This window comes from Melopsittacus undulatus, chromosome 1 (assembly GCF_012275295.1).
Source record: "Melopsittacus undulatus isolate bMelUnd1 chromosome 1, bMelUnd1.mat.Z, whole genome shotgun sequence".
In the NCBI taxonomy this organism is placed as follows: Eukaryota; Metazoa; Chordata; class Aves; order Psittaciformes; family Psittaculidae; genus Melopsittacus; species Melopsittacus undulatus.
Window position 1 is genome coordinate 143,495,905 of NC_047527.1, and position 19,643 is coordinate 143,515,547.

The window sequence follows — 19,643 nt, forward strand, 5'->3', positions numbered from 1 at the left end:
AGTTAAAAACATCCCTAAATTCTGCTGACCAGAAGTGAAGTTAGTAGTGATGCTAGCAGGGGTGTGATGTGGAACATGAGGAAGAACACCATCTCTTAATATCCATTCCAAACAACTGTCTGAAGAGTGCTGAACGACCACACTGAAGCTTTTTCATGTTTAAATGTAAAAGCTAATAATCCCCAGAATTTCTTACCAGCTTTTTCAGATTTTTCTTTCTGTTCTTTTAATTCCTCGCCCTTTGTAGTCATTTGTTTGATCCGAGCACGCAGTTGGGCTATCTCCTCCTCCTTCAATTCCAGTGTTTCATGCATTTGTCGCTTTGTCTCTGCAATTACCATGCCCTATGGAAAAGGTCCTTGTGATAAAAAGCTAGCAAATAAATAAAACATATAGCCGAAACAATTTTAAGCCAGGACACCATCCTTGAGAGGAGCAGACTTCAAGTCTATTACTACAAGACCAGAGATCATGGTATTTTTCAATGTCAGGAAACTAAAAATGCTAACAAAAAAAAGGTGAGAATACACAATGATCTTGAAGAGTAGTCAGATTTTATCTAGTGGTAAAAACCACTCATGCAGCCACTAAAGACCTTGGGAAAACTTCCTACTTCTGGTACAGATACTTTTATTTGAAGTATGCATACTGTTAACAAGCCCAAACTAAAAGCACAGTAGAGTGCGTTCTTCTCCTTCGATAATGTGTACATGTAAAATGAGCGTCAGCCTTGTTACTTATTACACCACCAAAAGTTACTGCAAGTACTGAGACTGTGATAAAAAAAAATATGGAACAAAACATTTCATATTCCTGAGAAACTACAGTTACTTTTCCTTCATTGGTAGCTTTTAAGTTAATCTATATTGTATCTCATCTTAATTAGTGTTTGGGAGTGGTAATGCTGTTCGGCTCATTTTGTTGTTTGTTTGTTAAAGCTGGTATTAAGGAATGTATTCAGTGTAACTGTTCCATCCTAAATAACATAATCTTATAGTATTTATACCCTAATAGACAAATACCCAATAGCATCTATACAATAAAATTCTCAGGTAGCTTATATTATTTTCTGGCTAAAACATAAACCAAGCCACATCAGATGACTAAGAACAGCTTCTAAGACCAACAAGGCAGTTATTTGGAGTTTTACAAAATCTTCTTCAGAACCTACAGAGTTTAAAAAGCTTTTTTACCTTGTCTTGTTCTAGCTGCTCAATCAAATTCTTTGCATCACGCAGCTGCGTAATCAGTTTAGTCTTCTCAGCCATCTGAAGGTCCTAAAACACAAACCCCAGGCACAAATTCAAAGCACTGCCACAAGTAAGAAAACACCTGCTTCTGGCAATCAGGTTAGGTTTGGCTCTTAACCTTGCATTATGCATTGGAGGAAGAGCACAGAACAGTACCCAGGGAAATTAAAGTAGGTAGCTTTAACTTAAGACTGCCTCATGATCTTGATAATAAATCAAGTATCTGAAGGCTTTGTTACAGCCTCCACAGTTCTCTCATGGATATCAGAACTGCTACAGCAAAACTGGCAAGAAACACGTCTTAGGCACCTGCTCTATTACCTGCATCTCAGTTTACAGTAGAATCTCAGCAATACAACATAATTGGTCATTACTGGTTCTGGAAAAGATCCTTAAAATACTCATCTTTCAGAGCTCTTTCAAACAGGGCTAGTGATCAGAGACTGAGAAGGGAATCTGATCTCCAGAACTGAGGTTGAGCACAGCTATACTTATCACATTTTCATGTCCCATCACTATCAGCCATTTTACTTTTACTCCACACTTGGCATTAGTGGTCTTAAAAGGAAAAATAAGCAAAATAATAATTTAGCTTTGTGACTCCACTTACGCTATCTTCACTATATTGTGCTCTCCATTGTCCTGCCTTTGTGTGTTTTCTGTTCATTTACATAACTTATGCCTCTTCACTTGTGTCTTAAAGGTTTAGCTCTGCTCTACTGTTCTTACTTTACCTCCTGTCTTTTGCGCTGACAGGCTTTTCCTCACCCCTTTTTCCCATAGTTACTTCATTTCTGATACCTTTTTGAGGGCTATTTGAACAGTAAGGTTCCTTACCTTTCTTTGAGCAATTTGTTAAAGGGTCTTCCTTATTAACAGATTCTGGAAATACTGGAGTTCTTGCTCTGTTTTAGTAGCTACCATAAAGTTCAGAGCATTTTCCATACCTTCATTTTCTCCAGTTCCTGAAGCCTCTCTTCTAACTGCTCCTGAAGCGCCTCTTTCTCGTTGGTTAGCTGTGTGCAGCGCTCCTTGTGTGACCAGATCATCTCCTTACAACGCTGCAGCAAGTTCTCTTGGCGCTTCACCCTCTTATGAAGAGCTTTCAGTGTTTTAACAGGATCTTCATTATCCCCTATTAGACAACATACCAACATTATTACATGCACATACTGTTTCCAAAACGTAGATCTGCATTCATCATACACATTGCAAGCAACCCACAGGGCTCTGAAGAAAGCTGTGCAAAGTCTGTAAAACTTCCTAGTGACTACTGTAACTACGAGAAACTACCAAAACATACCACACATAAACAGAATAGTAAATACAGTCTTTTACCCAATATTAATTTACAAAGGTCAGATATCATACAAGCTTCAAAACCAAACTATTATTCAACAAAGTTTTCTACACAATTAAAAAACCATGATTTATAAACCTGTCTGCTGCCACTAACAGAAAATTCACCAGCAGGAAAAACATAAAATCAAATTTTATTATTGCAAAAAAGCAGATCAAATCAAATCACATCTCTCAAGTGCCAAGCACACTGATTCCTGCTTTCCCAGGGCTGGGTATGATGCTAACTCTAAAATATCCAGATTGACAATACTATATTCTGCAGGATAATGGTCATGTTTAGTGAGCTGTCCTCCTCTCTGTATAGCTAGCACACCGGATAATATTTTACTGTGTGTTCTGGAGGCTGTAAGAGTACTTGACATGAAAACAGGATAAAACAAATTTAAAGGTCTAAATCACAACCATAAGTTTTACACATTGTAGTCCTGAAGCAGACTGCAGTACAGGAAACATCTCTAATCCTGATTCTTAGGGACTGGCTACTTACTTTTTCCCTAAACACTACAAAAGGCATGATGCTAGATAAGAAAAACTCTGATCTAACCATTCATATCATTCTCACATACACAAAAATCTAGCAGATGCTGAACAAATATCATTTCGAGATGCATGTTCACGTCGGTCTGAACCCTACCTTTTATGAAAAATACCAATGAATAACCCTTTCATTATATGTCACCATTAGAATATCGCTTACTCAGTAATCAAACAATACTGGAAGCATCTTAGAATCTCAGAAGGGTTATCCTGTCCTCTAGCTGCCATACTGATATCAAAACAACTTTCTGATAGAAAATATATCCTTACTATGATATATTCAACCCTAAGTACTGTTACTCCATCCTAAGTAACAGCAGGCTTATTCCCCAGAATTCAAGATCTCTTAAAAAAGCTGCAACACTTACAATTGCTTTCGGGATCCACAAAATTGTCTACATTGATTTCTTTTGTTGGACTTTCCCCTTGTGGTTCAGACTGAATATTTGGATCAGGCAATTCAGTACTTATCTGCCCATTCTGTAACTTCTGTTTCAACAATGATACCTAAAAAGAAAAAATAAATGTTCTTTTTGTTAAGAAGCCTAAACAGATCATGTTTTCACCTCTAAAACTAGCGTTAAAGTGAAATCAGTAAGCAAAGAAAGGAAAAAATCAGTTTTAGCAAGTTTTTTTAGCAGAATCACGTTTGAAATTAACAAAAATAGTATCATCAGAAGTGGAAAAAAACGAAAGACCAATTAAGCAGAACACACAGACTTTGCCAAAGCAATTTTAGCTTGAGTATGTGCTGATACTATGTTCTTAGTAACAAAGACATAACAACGACATTACAAAGTTACTAAATGCAAATCAAACAATCATACTGAACACAAGTGAGATTTTACAAAGGTATCCTTCTACCACAAAGATGGTAGATAATCCTAAATTCTCAAGAAGCTTTACAATATCACAGCAGTTGCAATAAAACGTGGACATGCATTATAGGAAATATATTATTAAAAAAGCATGAAAAGCAGTTTCGAAGAACATGTTGGGTAAGGTATTTTACCTGAGTTTGCAGGACACTAATAAATTGGTCCTTTTCTTCTAAGGAAGCATCAAATTCCTCTTGGAGATGTTTCTTAGCTTGTTGATCCATCTGGAGCTCCTGAGAATTGTAAATAAAGGCATCTCAAATGAAAACTTCAATGTGAATTTAAAAGGCTTCTCAAAATGTTACGAAACAGTATTAAAAATACCTCTTCACAGTTGTGACCCCAGAATGCAACCATGAAGTGGATGCTTCTTTTATTAAACAATACCCACACAACATAATACCATTATAATACCAACATAAAACTAGCAAGAGTCTAGATTTGATGCATAACTATCAAGGGTTTTTTCTTCCTAGAAGTAAGTTTCTGTGGGAATCATTTCAAGCCTGCTCTTGAAAACTGTTTTCCATGCACACATTTCTCCTGGAAGTTGAAGGCTCTACTTTGGTGAGCTAGATTCTTCATTTAATCACCAAATGAAGTCAACATAAACAAGCAGAAAGTTAAATTTCTCTTATGCTCATTAAATGTGCTAGTAGTCTAATACAATAAATACCATTTGTAAGAGCAGAAAGTTGGCTTTTTTATTCCTGAAACATGTCTCAAATGAGAAAGCCAGAGAGTGCCCAAGAACTTAACTATGTGGCCTTATTTGATACTTAATTGCAGTCATTTAGCTGAATACATTTAGAAACTTGTTGCTGTTCCCTAAATCCATTAGTAGGATCTACATGATCTTATAAAATACTTCCTTAGGGAGATTTATTTACTTCCTATGCTTTTAAAGTTAAAATATTTCAATTTCTTTAAATAATTACTGTTTTAATAGAAATCCATGTATTTATAGTTAAATTAATTCACAATGGCTTATTGTGAGAATCAGAAGCACGCACATTTCATGCATGCACTGTAAATAATTTTCCAAACTTGTATGTTAATTTTTATGTATTTACTTCATCTATACACATCTTCCTGGTGTTTTCCCCAACGGAACTAATGCTTCTATGACCATTATTCTGCAAAGGTAAGTGTATAAAAGCAAGCACCACCCATAAACATGTCAGGACAGTGCTGGAAGGTGTCACTGGGAAAACTATACCTCTCTCTTTTATGTATCTGCTTTTTAACCCTGCAATGTTTCAGGTTGTCAACAACTCCGATCACACTTCTGCCTTGTGCTTCTGAGCTTTAGAAGCAACTCCTTCCAAGCAAAATAAAGCAGTTCAGTGCTAGAATAAGCGTTAAAGATTTACTGAAACCAACACAGGAATCCTCTTTGGATCCCAAAGTCCCTTTTGATCCTTGTCTAAGAAAAACACTGAAGACTGCTTCAAGGCTGCTGTTGAGTAATTACTTTTAGCAGAAGAAAACTAGCAAAAGACACATTGATTTCCAGGGACTACTGCATACTGTCACCTTGGCTTCAAAGGAGAGAGCTTGTACTTACATGGCCCTCTTAAAAGAAACTTGTCTGACTCAGAAAACGGACCATATGATGAATAAAAGGATTCTTCTACTTAAAGTCTGATTATACATTACATCAACGAATTATCTATTTTGTAACATTTTAGCTTCCACAATACAGATGTACCATGTTACTTGTAATTTTTCTTTTAAGTGTGTTTTATCTAATGCCATATAACATGTGAGCTTCTGAAAGACCAAAATAACCTACATTTTGAAGTTTTTCAATTAATAAAAAACAGTCAGTGTTAGATTTGAATGAATCTTTAAATTTACAAGATCTGTAACAATGAAATTAAATTTTAAAGATAAAGACATATATAAAACAGAAATACTTATTTACAACATATATATATATGAATCAGAAAGTTTATGATGTTATGCATGCATCCAACTGTTTCATAATTGAAAGCTTTAAGTCTGGTGCATATATATATATGCCTTACAAACTTTAACAATAGGCACCAATAATCTGGAAAAATAAACATACTAGAACATATATACGTAACACAGAATGAGCTTTTTCCATTTGATCTTGTGGTGAACTGGAAAAATAAACCACACTGGCAAACCACTCCCACCAGTAATGCTGTGTGTTTTACCCTCCTGTAGGCTGTTAGTCCAGCTTAGGAATACAGTCTGGGTGCAGGCTCTGGCTCAGATGAGCCTGGCACACCCAGCACGCTGGCCCACTGTTCTCAGCTACTGGAAAAGAAGCAGACCTCGCCATGGTCTGATGGTTCTTGCAACCTCCACACCAGCGCTGCTGCTCAGCAGGGCACATGCCAAATCCAGAAATACAGCCACAAAGAAAACCTGTGACTTTAAGCGAGCTGGTACCCAGCTCCCAAGTGAGGCAAGAGCATGGGCAGAGAAGCCCTCACATGCTTGTTTCTGAACCTAATGCTGCACTGCAAAATGGCTTCAGCTTCACATTCTGCTTTACCATGGTTTGACAATACAGCCTTGGTGAATTTGTCCTATTAATTTTCTCTGCCCAGTAATTTGTACATATCTTTAATTAAGCCCAATGTGTTTATTATCAATACTGAATACATTACAGCTTCTCCTTTTATTTTCTCTATAACCTAAGGAGACAATAATCATAACTATACTACCTATCCATAAATCCAATGTCAACAGAGAGCAAGATGAATACCTTTTAATTTTATATTAATTTTTTATCCATACTCATTAAAATCTTTACTAAAAAAATGCTTATTACTTGGGATTGCCTAACATTAGTACTTCTCAGTACTATAAAGAGCAGCAAATTGCCCAGGGACATCTACTGCTGGACTCAAAAATACTGCAAGAACCACACACATTTCGACCTATTTCACAAGGAACAGAAAGCAGTTCAGTGAGTACAATGAACTGCTCTGTCTTAGAGCAAATAATAAGCTTCTGAATGGGAAACAAGCCAGAGAAATAACCCTATATAAACAAATGAAAGCAAGCAGTAAAAAAACCCTGCTGTGTGAGAGAAAATATTTTGTGAAGTGAACACAAACACCAAAGTGAAGTAAACAATCAGTAAAGGAAATTACCTCTCTCAGTTCTCCGATTCTGCGAAGCGCTTTATCCTGAGTTTGACTCAGAACATCCTTAAAAAAAGGAAGAGCAAACATCAGGCATATTAAATGTAAGTTTATATGAAGTATGTATAAATTCACAGAATTGTATTTCAGCAGAAGAATTAATAAACCTGACTCTTTCAAGTCAAGCTTGATGTGTAAGTATTATAAACTGCTGTGGGCTGGCAATCTATCACTTGAAAGCAGCTGATGCAATAAGAAAGGCTGGGTACAACAGCTTCACAGTTGTTTAGACAAATCAATATTAACTTCACTTCCTTAGAAATCCCAACAAGAAGGTCTTGTTATACACAAACATATATACACAACATATTGTGTATATACACACATAATGCACGGAAAATTAAATCTCTATTTGCACTACACATTTTAAGAGTCAGAAAGGCATTCGGGTAAGAGGATGAGAAGTAATGCTTACCTGTAGCTTCTTCTTCTCTCGCTGGATCGCTTGGTAAGCAGACACTAGCTACAATACAAAAAACAGGTATAATGATGAATGCACCTGCTTAAGCTATCAAAATAATCTGCTACTGCCATCTGCATTTTCAAACTCTTGACCTGAGAAAGCTCTTCTGACAGAAACCTATTTAAATACTCTCAGTGGGTTTTTTTTCCATTTATAAAATATCTCCTACATACAAACCCCTGAGGTTACTCACCATCCATGTACAGTTTTCCCTTCACTGAAAAGACCTGCAAGACCAACCATGCTTCAATACAGGCAATTAAAACACGACTGTATCAGAAAGTTACATCCCAACCAGCCACCCCACTGGGATGTACATTTGTAAGGGTACATGTCCCAGAGAGCTTAAGTAAAATTAATTTTATGATGAGTATGCATTAAAAAAAATACACTTACAAATCTAGCAAAAGAAGGTCCATGTAATACTGAATATTTTCATCCCATGTGCTTTGCATAGACTCAGTAGACCAAAAAAGACTGGAAGTGGGCACCATTTCTCATTGTGAATTGACAAAAGAGCTTCATGAGTAACTGCACAATTAAGTTTAATTAAAAATTTGACCACAACTGCCTAAGCTGTCCAAAGCTGAAGTAGTAAATTGGCACTTGGAACTGGAATATTCCATTTTCTAACTGCTGAAAAATTAACGTAAAACAAATCCAAAACACCAAAACCAGAACTCTTTTAAGGCAAAAAAGATACCTTCAAATTCTTACTTAAATTAGGCTTTTTCAAGAATTCAAAATTAGTTTTAATTTCAAAGTTGTACTTATTTTGCACTTAACAGAAAACTAAAACTACTCTGGATGATTTTCCTCACCATTTTTTTGAGATGCTAACTTTGTATCCTACTTCAAGAAAGGGAAAAAAATAATTGTGTCTTATCATTATATATTTAAGATACTCTCTTCCAAGCTCCAGCAAAACAATTCTTTCCAACTGAAGAAACTCATAAAATAGAAAGAAAACCCCAAGACTTTTTGACAGAGAAAATTATGATTTGCTGGAGAGACTGCACTAAAAAAACCCGAACACAACCAAAAACCCAACCCAAACAAAACCTATAAACTGGTGAGTTTTCATTTTAGCAATGCTTTTTATGTAACCTTTTAAAAACTGTATCTTATTATACTAGCTGGAAACGAATTACAAATTAACAGTAGACAACAAGTACAGAATTACAAGTATGGAAGACAACTGCTTTTTTCAGGCATATGCTGAATACTGTACTCGCTGTATACATGATTTAGGTTCCAGGGATTTTGACACTAATAGCCAAATGTCTCTACATGAATTACTGTATTTGAGGGCAGCAAACATTTGAAGAACTGTAAAAAAGAGTGCAAAAACAGTGCAAATGTCCAGTTTTAATTACAACACACATTTAAAACCAAAACAAAAATACAACATAACCACTTGGAAACTTTTCTCAACAAGCTGTAAAATGAGTAGCAGAACTACTTATATCACTGGTTTTCACTAATACGGCAAAAGAAATAGTCCTTGAATTAATTCCTTCCAGAGAATACCTGAAAATTATGGTGAACAGAATGTATTCATTGTAAACAAAATGCTTCCCTATTGCATGTGCATGGAACATGCATTGTTCACTTCAAGTTTCAGCAGAAAAGTACGTTTGCTGTCATGCAGGTACAAGCCATGCTCACCTCTGCACTGAACTCTATCCCTTGCTACGGGTTTTCAGCAGAAACCTTCACAGGCCTACTTTGTGTGAGTAACCACTAACCAATTTCTACTGCTGACAATGGGCCATTATTTACAAACAGAAAAGGATTTCCATCATCAATTACCAGAAAAACATTTTGACCAATATAGGTCAAAAATAGCCAGATTTAGAATAATTGACTTTTATGTTAGCTGTAAGTTGATCCATTTGCTCCACATAGGAAAACGGAAAGATTACCCACTACTGCAACATCTGTTAGTCTCATTTTTATCCCACTCTCTGCCCAGGTAAGCCAGTCATTGCCTACCTCTGCGTATTTTCCCCTGTAGTTGCCCAAGCTGCGTTCCATCCTGCGCAGTCGTTGCAGCAGCTGCTCTTTGCTGAGGCTGTCCATTTTTCCCAGAGGCTCTTCCGGCTCACTTTCAATGTCAGAAGGTGGATCAAAGGTGGGACTGGCTGCATCCAAGTCCAGTCGATTCAAGAAGTCTCTTGAAGAAGTTCGTACCAGGGACTCCTTAGAAGAAAAGCGGAACAGGGACTCTTTTATTGGGCTTTGAAACAAAGACTCCATGGAGGGAACTCGGAGCTGAAGCCTCTGGGTGAAAGACTGAGTGTCACTTAGCTGCAAAAAATCAAAGCAAGTAATTCTGCACTGCTTTTGGGCAGACAGACACAGTGAAGTCCTAAAAACAGAGACTCAACCTGGGCAAAGGAACACATGCATGACACCAAATAGCTACCACTCCCTTGGAAGAAGCATCTCCTTGTGCAGAAAAATCAATCATGCAACACCAGATGTGGGCAATTTCAGACAGCAACTAAATCCAATAATTCACAGATCTGATTTTAATGTGTATCTGTGTAACCCCTTTAAAAAGAAATATAAATTCAAATAAATAGTTCCATTTACTGTTGTCCCAAATTTATAAAAAATAATTGTGACTCACTTATTGCCATGTTAAACATAAGATTGCGTTTATCTCAAAGACACAAAAATATCTTCCTATGATTAAAAGAATAGATTTATTGTAAAAGTCCTTGTGTAACAGCTTTAGCATGCACTCTTACACCCTCCTTTTCTTATTTAATTTTAAATGGCTTTACGATTTCTACACAAAAGACAATTATTAATTCATGCAGCTGCAGTATTGAATGCTGTTCTAAATCAAAAGGTTCTGTGCTATGGTACTGTACACTGCTAATGCTACAGAAGTGATGTGAAAGCATTACTGCACAATGTTGCTCCCACAACCAAGCGCTGGGACACGTGATAAAAGCCACTGGTAATCCCACTCCAGCAAGATGAACATTTACAAGACATACTGAAGAATGACTTCTACCTTGATCACTAATAATGATTTTTTTTTTAAGGCTACCATTTATTTTCTTTCCCTTCAGCTAGAAATTAGCTTTCTATTTATGCAATATGACCTCCAGTTTAGAAAGTGAGGTTAACATAAGTTTTACACTGTGCTGGCTGGATTCATGAGCAATGAGACACACTGTCAGATACCACTAACCCTTCCCTGCAAGAAAAAAGCTCCACACATCAACAACACTTAATACCAGCTAATAGGATTACACACACAAAAAAAACCCCTTAGTATCCCTTGGTATATTATAATACTTGCCCTTAGTACCCTGACAGGCAAGTATTTATCATCCCTACTCCAGCATGAAGATACACACTGGGCACTTAAAGCAAAAACACAGCAGTGAAGAAGATAACCACCCTCCCATATCCTCCCCATACCTGCGAAGAGGCTGATCCACTTCCATTGTTTTCTTTGTATCCGAGAAGTAGTTCTCTACTGGAGCTCTACAGGAGGAAAAACAACTGTCAGAAGGAAGAGACTACAAGGACTGTAATTCACCAATTCCTACAAACAGCATCTGTGCTTTTTCCTTGCCTGTGTTTTTAGTACTTTCTTTTGAATGTTTATTAAAATGTCTTCATGCAAACGAGCTAGTTTGTTAAATTCAAAACAGATTGCTGCAATATACAGAACTACAAAGCAGCTATGTGCGCATGGATTAGTAGGAGACATCTGCAAAGGCTGACATCTCCAATTAAATTATTCATAATGATTATTTATGTAACATTTAAGCACAAATCAAAGAAATACCCAAAAGACAAAATGATAGCAGGAAAAAAAATCTGATTGATGACTACTGTAGTTTATAGCCAACGTAACAGTACAATCACACCATCTTTCTCTGTTTAAGTATACAGAGGAGGATGGAGGGTAGAAACTACCTGGAAAAAGGTGCTGGTAACAGGCTGTTTAAGACCTTAAATAAGCACAGGTAGAAAATTAAGACTTAAAGAAAAGAAACCTCCTGTGCAAAACTTCACGTGTACATTTTCTTGCACTCCCAAAGAAGGAAAAAACAAAAAAAAATCCCACTCAAACCAACAAAACCAACACAATAGAAAACAATAGCTTTGGTTGGGTTTTTTTTAAACAGAGTTCAGAGATCTCTATTCCTAATCTGTCTCTCCTGCTTTCCCTATGTCCTGTGTTCAGGTGTTTTCTAACCTGTACAAATCCACATGATCTTCTGGTGTTTAAACCAGGTCAACTTGAAATAGCAAAACATGCCAGAAAACATCTTGGATATGATTTTCTTCCAAGAGAAGTAAAGCACTGAGACATATAGAACAAAGCACATGAGGAATTCAGCTAAAAACACTGGAACTTATTTTTCAACCAAGGTGGGCCCTGTCAATTATATGCAAACTGTAAAATCTAAGGTGTATACACAAAATATGAATCATAATTGTCCACATATGTATCTGCTACAAAAACACACCCACAGGTTCTGCTCTCTGTGGACACGCAAGTAAGCATCCATAATCATAAATGTAGAAGAGGATTGATTCAGTGCAAAAGGGCTCCAGAAAGATATGACATGGCTCAAACTTCATGAAATTGCAGTAGAAAGAGAAATCCAGACAGTGAAGGCAGGCAGGGAAATGAGCAGTCACCCAGACAAAGAGCAATAAGCAATAACCAGCCATACAAGAACTCTGTTTGGATTTGGAATCTCGCTTCAGCTGGCTTGAACAAAACCTACATTCTGCTTCACAGCACCATCCTGTTGAGTAGATTTATTCCTAGTGGATTAAAAGCTCTTACTAGGTTTTAGACTAAAGCGCTCCTACATTTTATTCTCAGTTCCATTACCTGTTCATTTCTCATTTCCTAACTGGAAGGTTAATAATAAGGGTAATCCAAATAAAAATTTATCTTCTGCTTTATAGTTTACAAAACATCTACCATGGTAGTGCTGGACTGACAACAGAGGAAGAAAAATACCACATTTACAAACTAACTACACACACTTCTTTCAAAAATCATATACTCTGATACTCATAGAGAGTACTAAAGGAAACTATTGAAGGTTTGTACATCTAATTCAGAATAATTTAATAATATTTAAGATATATTTTAAAATACAAGATTAAACCTAATTAGGTGTTTATGAATATGCAAACCATGGATGCTGTTCTTCTCTGTTAAGATCCTTAAAAAGCTGCCATGTCAGCAGGTTCTATGAAGAACCTTAAAAAAATACCATTTAAAAACTGAAACTAAAATCCCCACTTTTAAAATTTTCTTATTCTTTGCATTCAATCTGTGTGAATAAAAACAGAACCTATATTGGGGATTAGACTTTCTATTAGCATAAATCATAAAAGGGATACACTGGTAATCTTTTATATAAAAACTGGGCTAGCACAAGTTTCTAGTTGCTGCAATTCTATATCACTGTGCTGTGACTTAGGGCCTTAGGGTAAAGGATCATATTCAGGTGTCCGAACTGTGAAGGGTAAGCAGAGATTGAAGTTGTTACATGTCAGCATGGATTCAAGAGGCTTTGAAGAGCTTAAAAGCCCTTTCATAAACCTTAAGAGCTGTTTCAGCAAAACTAGAACCTTAGAGCACAGGCTAGTGCTTTGGAAGTCTTAAACTCAGAGTTACATCAGGGTTTCTGGAAACCAACAGAAATTTCTTCTCCATAAACCCATAGAACATCCACCACTAATATCTTTATAAGACGATCTGGAAGATGGGATCAAGTAAACTCTGATGGAGTTTGCCACCAAACTTCAAGAATGACACCAAACTGAGTGGGGAAGTGGACACTTTGGAAGGAAGAGCCACCTGGATAGGCTGGAAGAGTAACAGGAACATTATAAAGCTCAACAAAGACAAATGTAAGGTCTTGCACCTGGGTAAACACAGCCCAAGAGTGCAGCACAGGTCAGAATATACTCAGCAGAAAGGGACCTGGGGGTCCTGCTGGACAACAAGCTCGATGTAAATGAACAGCACGCAGCTGCAGTAAAGCCAATAAGATGCTGGGTTACATCAACAAGGGCATGGCCAGCAGAGATAAAGTCATTATCCCACTCTTGCTTGGGCTTGTCAGGCCACGCCTGGAATACTGTGTTCAGTTTTGGTCCCTGCTACACAAAAAGATGAGGACAGGTTGGAGACGGTCCAGAGAAGGGCCACAAAGATGATCCAAGGTGTGAGAAGCTGTGTGAGGAAAGGCTGAGAGAACTGGTTTTGCTTGGCCTCAAGAAAAGAAGGCTCAGGGGAGACTTTATCACCATGTTCTCCTGGGAAGATTCCAACTGGATGCCAAGAAGAAATTTTTTCACAATGAGAACACTCAGTCACTGGAATAATCTCCCCAGCAAAGTGGTGGATTCCCCAGTACTGGATACTTCTAATATTCAGATGGACAGGATGCTGGGACGTCTTGTCTAGACTGTACTTTTGCCAAGAAAGGATGGACAAGATGACCCTTGAGGTCCCTTCCAACCTGGCACTCTATGATTCTATGATCCTGATATTGCCAACATTTTATGTACATTTTAAGTACAAAAGTCCAAAAACACTTTTCAGCCCATGGAACTGAAAGTCCTTTGCTAAGATCACAAGATGGTATAGAAGATCAAGTATTATAATCTCTGCCCCTCTACTCTGCTCTCATGAGACCTCACTTTGAGTATTGTGTTCAGTTCTGGCATCCTCAACATAAAAAGGACATGGAACTGTTAGAACAAGTCCAGAGGAGGGCCACAAGGATGATCAGGGGACTGGAGCACCTCCCATATGAAGACAGGCTGAGAAAGTTGGGGCTGTTCAGCCTGGAGAAGAGAAGGCTGCATGGAGACCTCATAGCAGCCTTCCAGTATCTGAAGGGGGCCTACAGGGATGTTGGGGAGGGACTCTTCATTCACCCTATAGTGATAGGACAAGGGGTAACGGGTTGAAACTTAAACAGCAGAGGTTTAGACTGGATATAAGGAAGAAATTCTTCACTGTTAGGGTGGTGAGGTACTGGAATGGGTTGCCCAGGGAGGTAGTGAATGCTCCATCCCTGGCAGTGTTCAAGACCAGGTTGGATGAAGCCTTGGGTGATATGGTTTAGTGTGAGGTGACCCTGCCCATGGCAGGGGGGTTGGAACTATATGATATTAAGCTCCTTTACAACCCTAACTATTCTATGATTCTATATTTTCCCCAAATCTTTCAGTTCACATATTCTCTAAAAGCTCTTTAACTAGGATCACTCAACTTGTGCTTCCTTAATTCCTTATTTCTGAAATGCAAGCTAATTACTCTTATTTATTTCTCAAAGGTAGAAATAGATTCGTAAGTCTAAAGAGTGAAAGCTTTAATGTGTGCATTTAAAAACAAAATGTTTAAAACTGTTCTCCTTCCTTCCTGGATATTCCAAAATTGAGTAAATTACAAAGGAAGGATAAATAGCTTAGTATGCATTTTCTTTCCTCACTTTCCTTTAAAAAAACCTTCCAACCAAGCCTAGTAGAACTGTTTCTTCATGCAACAAACCCCATGCAGCTTAGCTAGTGAAGAGGTTATACTAAATTCGTCTATGCCAAAACCTCCACAATTAGAGCCACTTCTCTATGCTGCTCACTCTCTTGGACCACACAGCATTTGCAGTGATGTGTGATCACTCACATACAGTTAAATTATAATTATTTGCTATGTATGCAGTCGTAGTATAAATGTGCGAGTCAGTAATGCCTGCCACCAAAGTATATACTAAAAGATAGCACATAGGCAACACTTGAGCATTCACAGAAATATATTTTTCAGAATGTAAATGTACTAGGTATATTACATAATGTGAAAACCAGCTCAAAACTGCATACCGCTGTAAGTTAAATTAGCAGTGGAGCTTTAAGTCGTGATCACTAGACCTGGAACATGGCCAAAATATCTAGAACTGAAAAAAAGATAAAACAAAAAGATCTGGAAACTATTCCAGAACTAGAGTTTTCAGCACAGACTGAATGTCCACTTTGCTCCTCATCAAAAAGCTCAATCTTGAGAACACCACAGCTGAGCTACTAATGAATCTGTGCTTAGGGGTGTGCTCTAAACAAGACCAACACTTTACAACAAATGAAGACTTTCCACAGATCACCTTTTTAATCACTGTTTTAAGCCAATCTTGCTTAGCTTCAGAAGTCCAACACAGCATGGTATGTTGGTCTGTGTCCATCTGCTTATCAAATTTTTCTCCTGTTACAGCTTCCAGGGACTTGTCATTTTCAGCCTCTGCACCAGCAGCAAAAAATCACTTGCTAAACTGGAAAAGCAAAGTAATCATAAAGCATAAGGATGAGCTGGGACTGTAAAAACCACTGTGCTCAGAGTCACTACAGACTCAGGAAGGGAAAGTCATGCCTCTGAAGTATGTGAAAGATGCCATCCCAGTCCCATAAGAATACAGCTTTGTATGTGTGTATGTTAGAAAGAAGGCTGCTTTCCTCTCCATGCTGGCTTTTTCTCCACTCATTCTCACGGAGTTTCTCCACTTGTATACTATGAAAAGCAATCTGGTCTAGTGGAAGGCATCCCCACTTGTGGCAGGGGGGTTGGAACTGAATGAGCTGTAAGGTCCTGTCAAATCCAAACCATTCTAGGATTCTACGAAAACAATATTACCAGGCAAATAAATACATTCTTAAAATCTAATTATTAATAAAAAGAATATTTATTCTCATAATAACAGATACCACATCATGAGCTAGGAGCAGATGAATTTCAGAGACTACATGAGATAATTATTTCCTGCTACCATTTGTAGTAAATGACATTGTGAGGTTTTCACAGCACACAGCAAAAAAACAGGTAATTTCCAAAGACAAATCAAAGAAAGGACAAATTAATCTCAACAGTTTTTATATCCATTTTCTTGAAATATATACAGACATAGATTAAAAACAAAAAGGAAGACTTTCAGTGGCATTAATGAATTCTATGCAACAAATGTACAAACTTGTGTGACAATTAAATTGTGTTGGTTACCTGTGTAACAGAAAATGTGTTAAGTTTTTGATGTTACAATAAATTCACATCATACAGCACACCAGCCAGGAGCTAATTAGGTACTACCTCTGTGAAATTTAGTGCAGGGTTAGCAACAGAGTAGTTAAGATGCCTTTGTGAGAACAAGCCACAAGCAACACTAGGTTTGCCTTCTAGTACAGTATTCTCCTCCCCCTGCTAAAGGCATCACTAAGAGGGGTGGGAGGACTCACCACTCTGTCACTCTGTGGCTTAGGTTGTTTGGTGGGATCCAAAGCAAAGATAGTATACTCAGAGAGAAAAGCAGGCTCTGCTATCATCCCGGCTAGCAGCTGTCATTCAATGCAAAAAGTAGGAAAACGAAAATAAATCAAGTAATAGAGTAATGAATGTCGCACGATTTCACTTGGTTTTTCCACACTGTTCAAAATATCACAATACAGCCATTTACACGACAAGAGATATCGATAAAGGCAGGACATAACCAGAAAATATGCATTAGATCATTTCAGAACAGCTCAAATACACCGTATTAAAAATGAAATTGCAAGATATTTCCTCCCCAGTAGCCAAGAAGTTTCATGTTTCAAATAGGTACCAACAGCAGAATATACCCAGTCATGGTGCGAGAGCAGTATGGCTGCATCTTCTCATTAGTGAGTTCATCCTCCATTCACAGATGCTGGGTACCCAACAATTAAAACATTTAAGTACTTGCTCACAGTATTTTTATTGCACCAGCAGATCACTACCTGCTACATCTTTACAGCTAGATTATAGGCACAGCGGTCTAACAAGTCCTATAATTACACTACCACATGCTTTCCAATACATACATGTGTTTTCATCTGCACTTTTTAAGTCTTGTAATCACTTATTAAGTAAGGCTTTAAACTAGCTAATCTAGTGAACTTGGGAGTGGGGAAAAGGGTATTAAAAGTCACTAAAAATTATTCACATATGGCTGGAAAAAAGGCAAGAAACAATCTGCTAGTCTGCCAAAATTAAGCAGATTTAAGTATTTCCACAATGGATTCCTGCACTTCAGGATGTGGCCTAAAACCCACTTGGAATTATCTCAGTGGCTTCAGAAACATTAAACGTATCTGGTGCTATACTGTCTAACGTATCACTTGCACCACATTTATGTTATGCCAGTGATGTCATCAATAAAGCTAGACAAGCAGGGAATCCAACTGGACTGGAGCATACTGGAAACAGCCACAATGTGTGAAGATGTAAATAATCCTTTAAGTAACCTTCTCTAATGCTCGGAGTGCCATCAAAGCACACTTGAAGCTTGCTATAGAAATCCTACTAAGATCTTCAAACATTCTGCTCCAAACATACTCCAGGGTAAATGAACACCCTACCCCATATTGACCTTCATCTCAGGCATCAAATTAAGGCTATGGTATTGCTGAACTTCTGTCACAATTATTTATCTTCTTTTTTGCAGTAAAATCTTACTAACCAGTGAATGCATTAGGAGTTGTAAAATCCGGGCTTTAGATTCAAATTAGGTTATACAGCCTCCAAAATTTAGTTTTAAATTTGCATGTCAGAGAGGAAAAACATATAGACATACCTGAACCACCACCAACTTTGTGTGGTAAATGTCTGTTTAGAAGTACTTTAAATTAAATATATGAATACAGGAAAGATGCAGCATTAACAAAGGTACTGAAGGAATATTATTTTAGTTCTACCTATCCTGCTGTATTAATAGCCCATGGTAGGAAAACATTTAAATTAATTTAAAACCAGAGTCATTACATAGCACTAGAGTGATACTGAAAAATACCTTGGCTAGTTTATCTTTAGCTCTAAGGAGAGCTATATATGTTGTGCTCTGCTGTCAATTCCATAACACTCATGAGGATGTGAGTGATATTTGATCTGCATGACTGGGAAGTCACCCACAGCAAGCTATCAGCTGCTTGCTCTCAGCTGATGGCTCCAGACTAGTTCTGTCACCTTCTGCAGGTGGGTCTGACTTGTAAGTAAATATATGTAATACAGAACAGAATCCTATTTGAACTTCTAGGAACTATATTGAATATGATTATTTCACTTCAAATTTTATTTGAGAGTCAACACAGTAACAGTTTGAAAACCAAACTTCTCTTCTTCCCTAGAAAAGACCGGAAGCACTCTGTAAGCATGTTTTAACCGTCCAGGGCTGTTTCAAATGACACCAAGACTAACTTAGAAAGCATCTGATATGCAAATTGTCTGAAGAGGTTCCATGCAAGGACCAGTATATGCTTTTGCCTAACACTGTACTCATATTTTATGACCTACTTGCAAGAACAGAGAACAGAACTAGACAGATTTCTGCTTCTTCCTTATACATTGTAAGATTATGAGCTTCTCTAACACTGCCTCCGGAGATCCACAGCTCCACTAAAATAGAAGCTGAAAAAGAAGCTTACCTAGTATTCCATGAATGGAGCACACAAGTTTGATGGTTATTTTTAAACACTGAGAATGTTTTGGAATCTTGAAAACTAAGAAAACCACAGCATTGCAGAATGCAAAGCAAGATGTTTGCCTGTACCATTTAGTCTATTCTTTGAGTAGACTAATTCTGTCATTTACAACTGCAATTCACTCTAAAATTGATTTAGCTCTAAAAAGATTGAGTTTAAGTTCAAGCTTTCACATGCAATACTTTCAACTTTGATATTACAAACTAAAAAAATGAGAACATGATCTGTTAAAGACATACTAAAACATAATATCCCAGAGGGAGGACAGAGAACATACAAGACAACTGCGGAACACTGTAATTTTGCTTAGCTTTCAGTACCAAAAGGGTTAGTAATTATTTGTGTACTACAAGAGCATTTTAGCATATGATACTTTTCAAATAAACATTTTCAATGTATTAAATGTTGTCCAACTTCAGTTCACTGT

The 19,643-nt window shown here is 37.3% G+C and overlaps 1 protein-coding gene across 4 annotated transcripts in view; it reads right to left on the bottom strand.

Annotated features, from left to right (window-relative positions):
- Positions 1-19,643, bottom strand: part of GOLGA4 (golgin A4) — a 54,982-nt gene that overhangs the window by 27,998 nt on the left and 7,341 nt on the right. For 2 of the 4 annotated variants that reach the window (XM_031047149.2, XM_034060983.1), the window contains exons 3-11: positions 11,117-11,182; positions 9,671-9,985; positions 7,628-7,675; positions 7,162-7,218; positions 4,162-4,260; positions 3,518-3,656; positions 2,198-2,385; positions 1,194-1,277; positions 197-344 (exon numbers count right to left, since the gene is read on the bottom strand). In XM_031047149.2, the coding sequence (XP_030903009.2) occupies positions 197-344; positions 1,194-1,277; positions 2,198-2,385; positions 3,518-3,656; positions 4,162-4,260; positions 7,162-7,218; positions 7,628-7,675; positions 9,671-9,985; positions 11,117-11,182 (1,144 nt within the window). Of the gene's footprint in view, positions 1-196; positions 345-1,193; positions 1,278-2,197; positions 2,386-3,517; positions 3,657-4,161; positions 4,261-7,161; positions 7,219-7,627; positions 7,676-9,670; positions 9,986-11,116; positions 11,183-16,957; positions 17,057-19,643 lie in introns of all 4 variants that reach the window. The other 2 variants (XM_034060993.1, XM_034060988.1) reach the window with 2 other exon arrangements.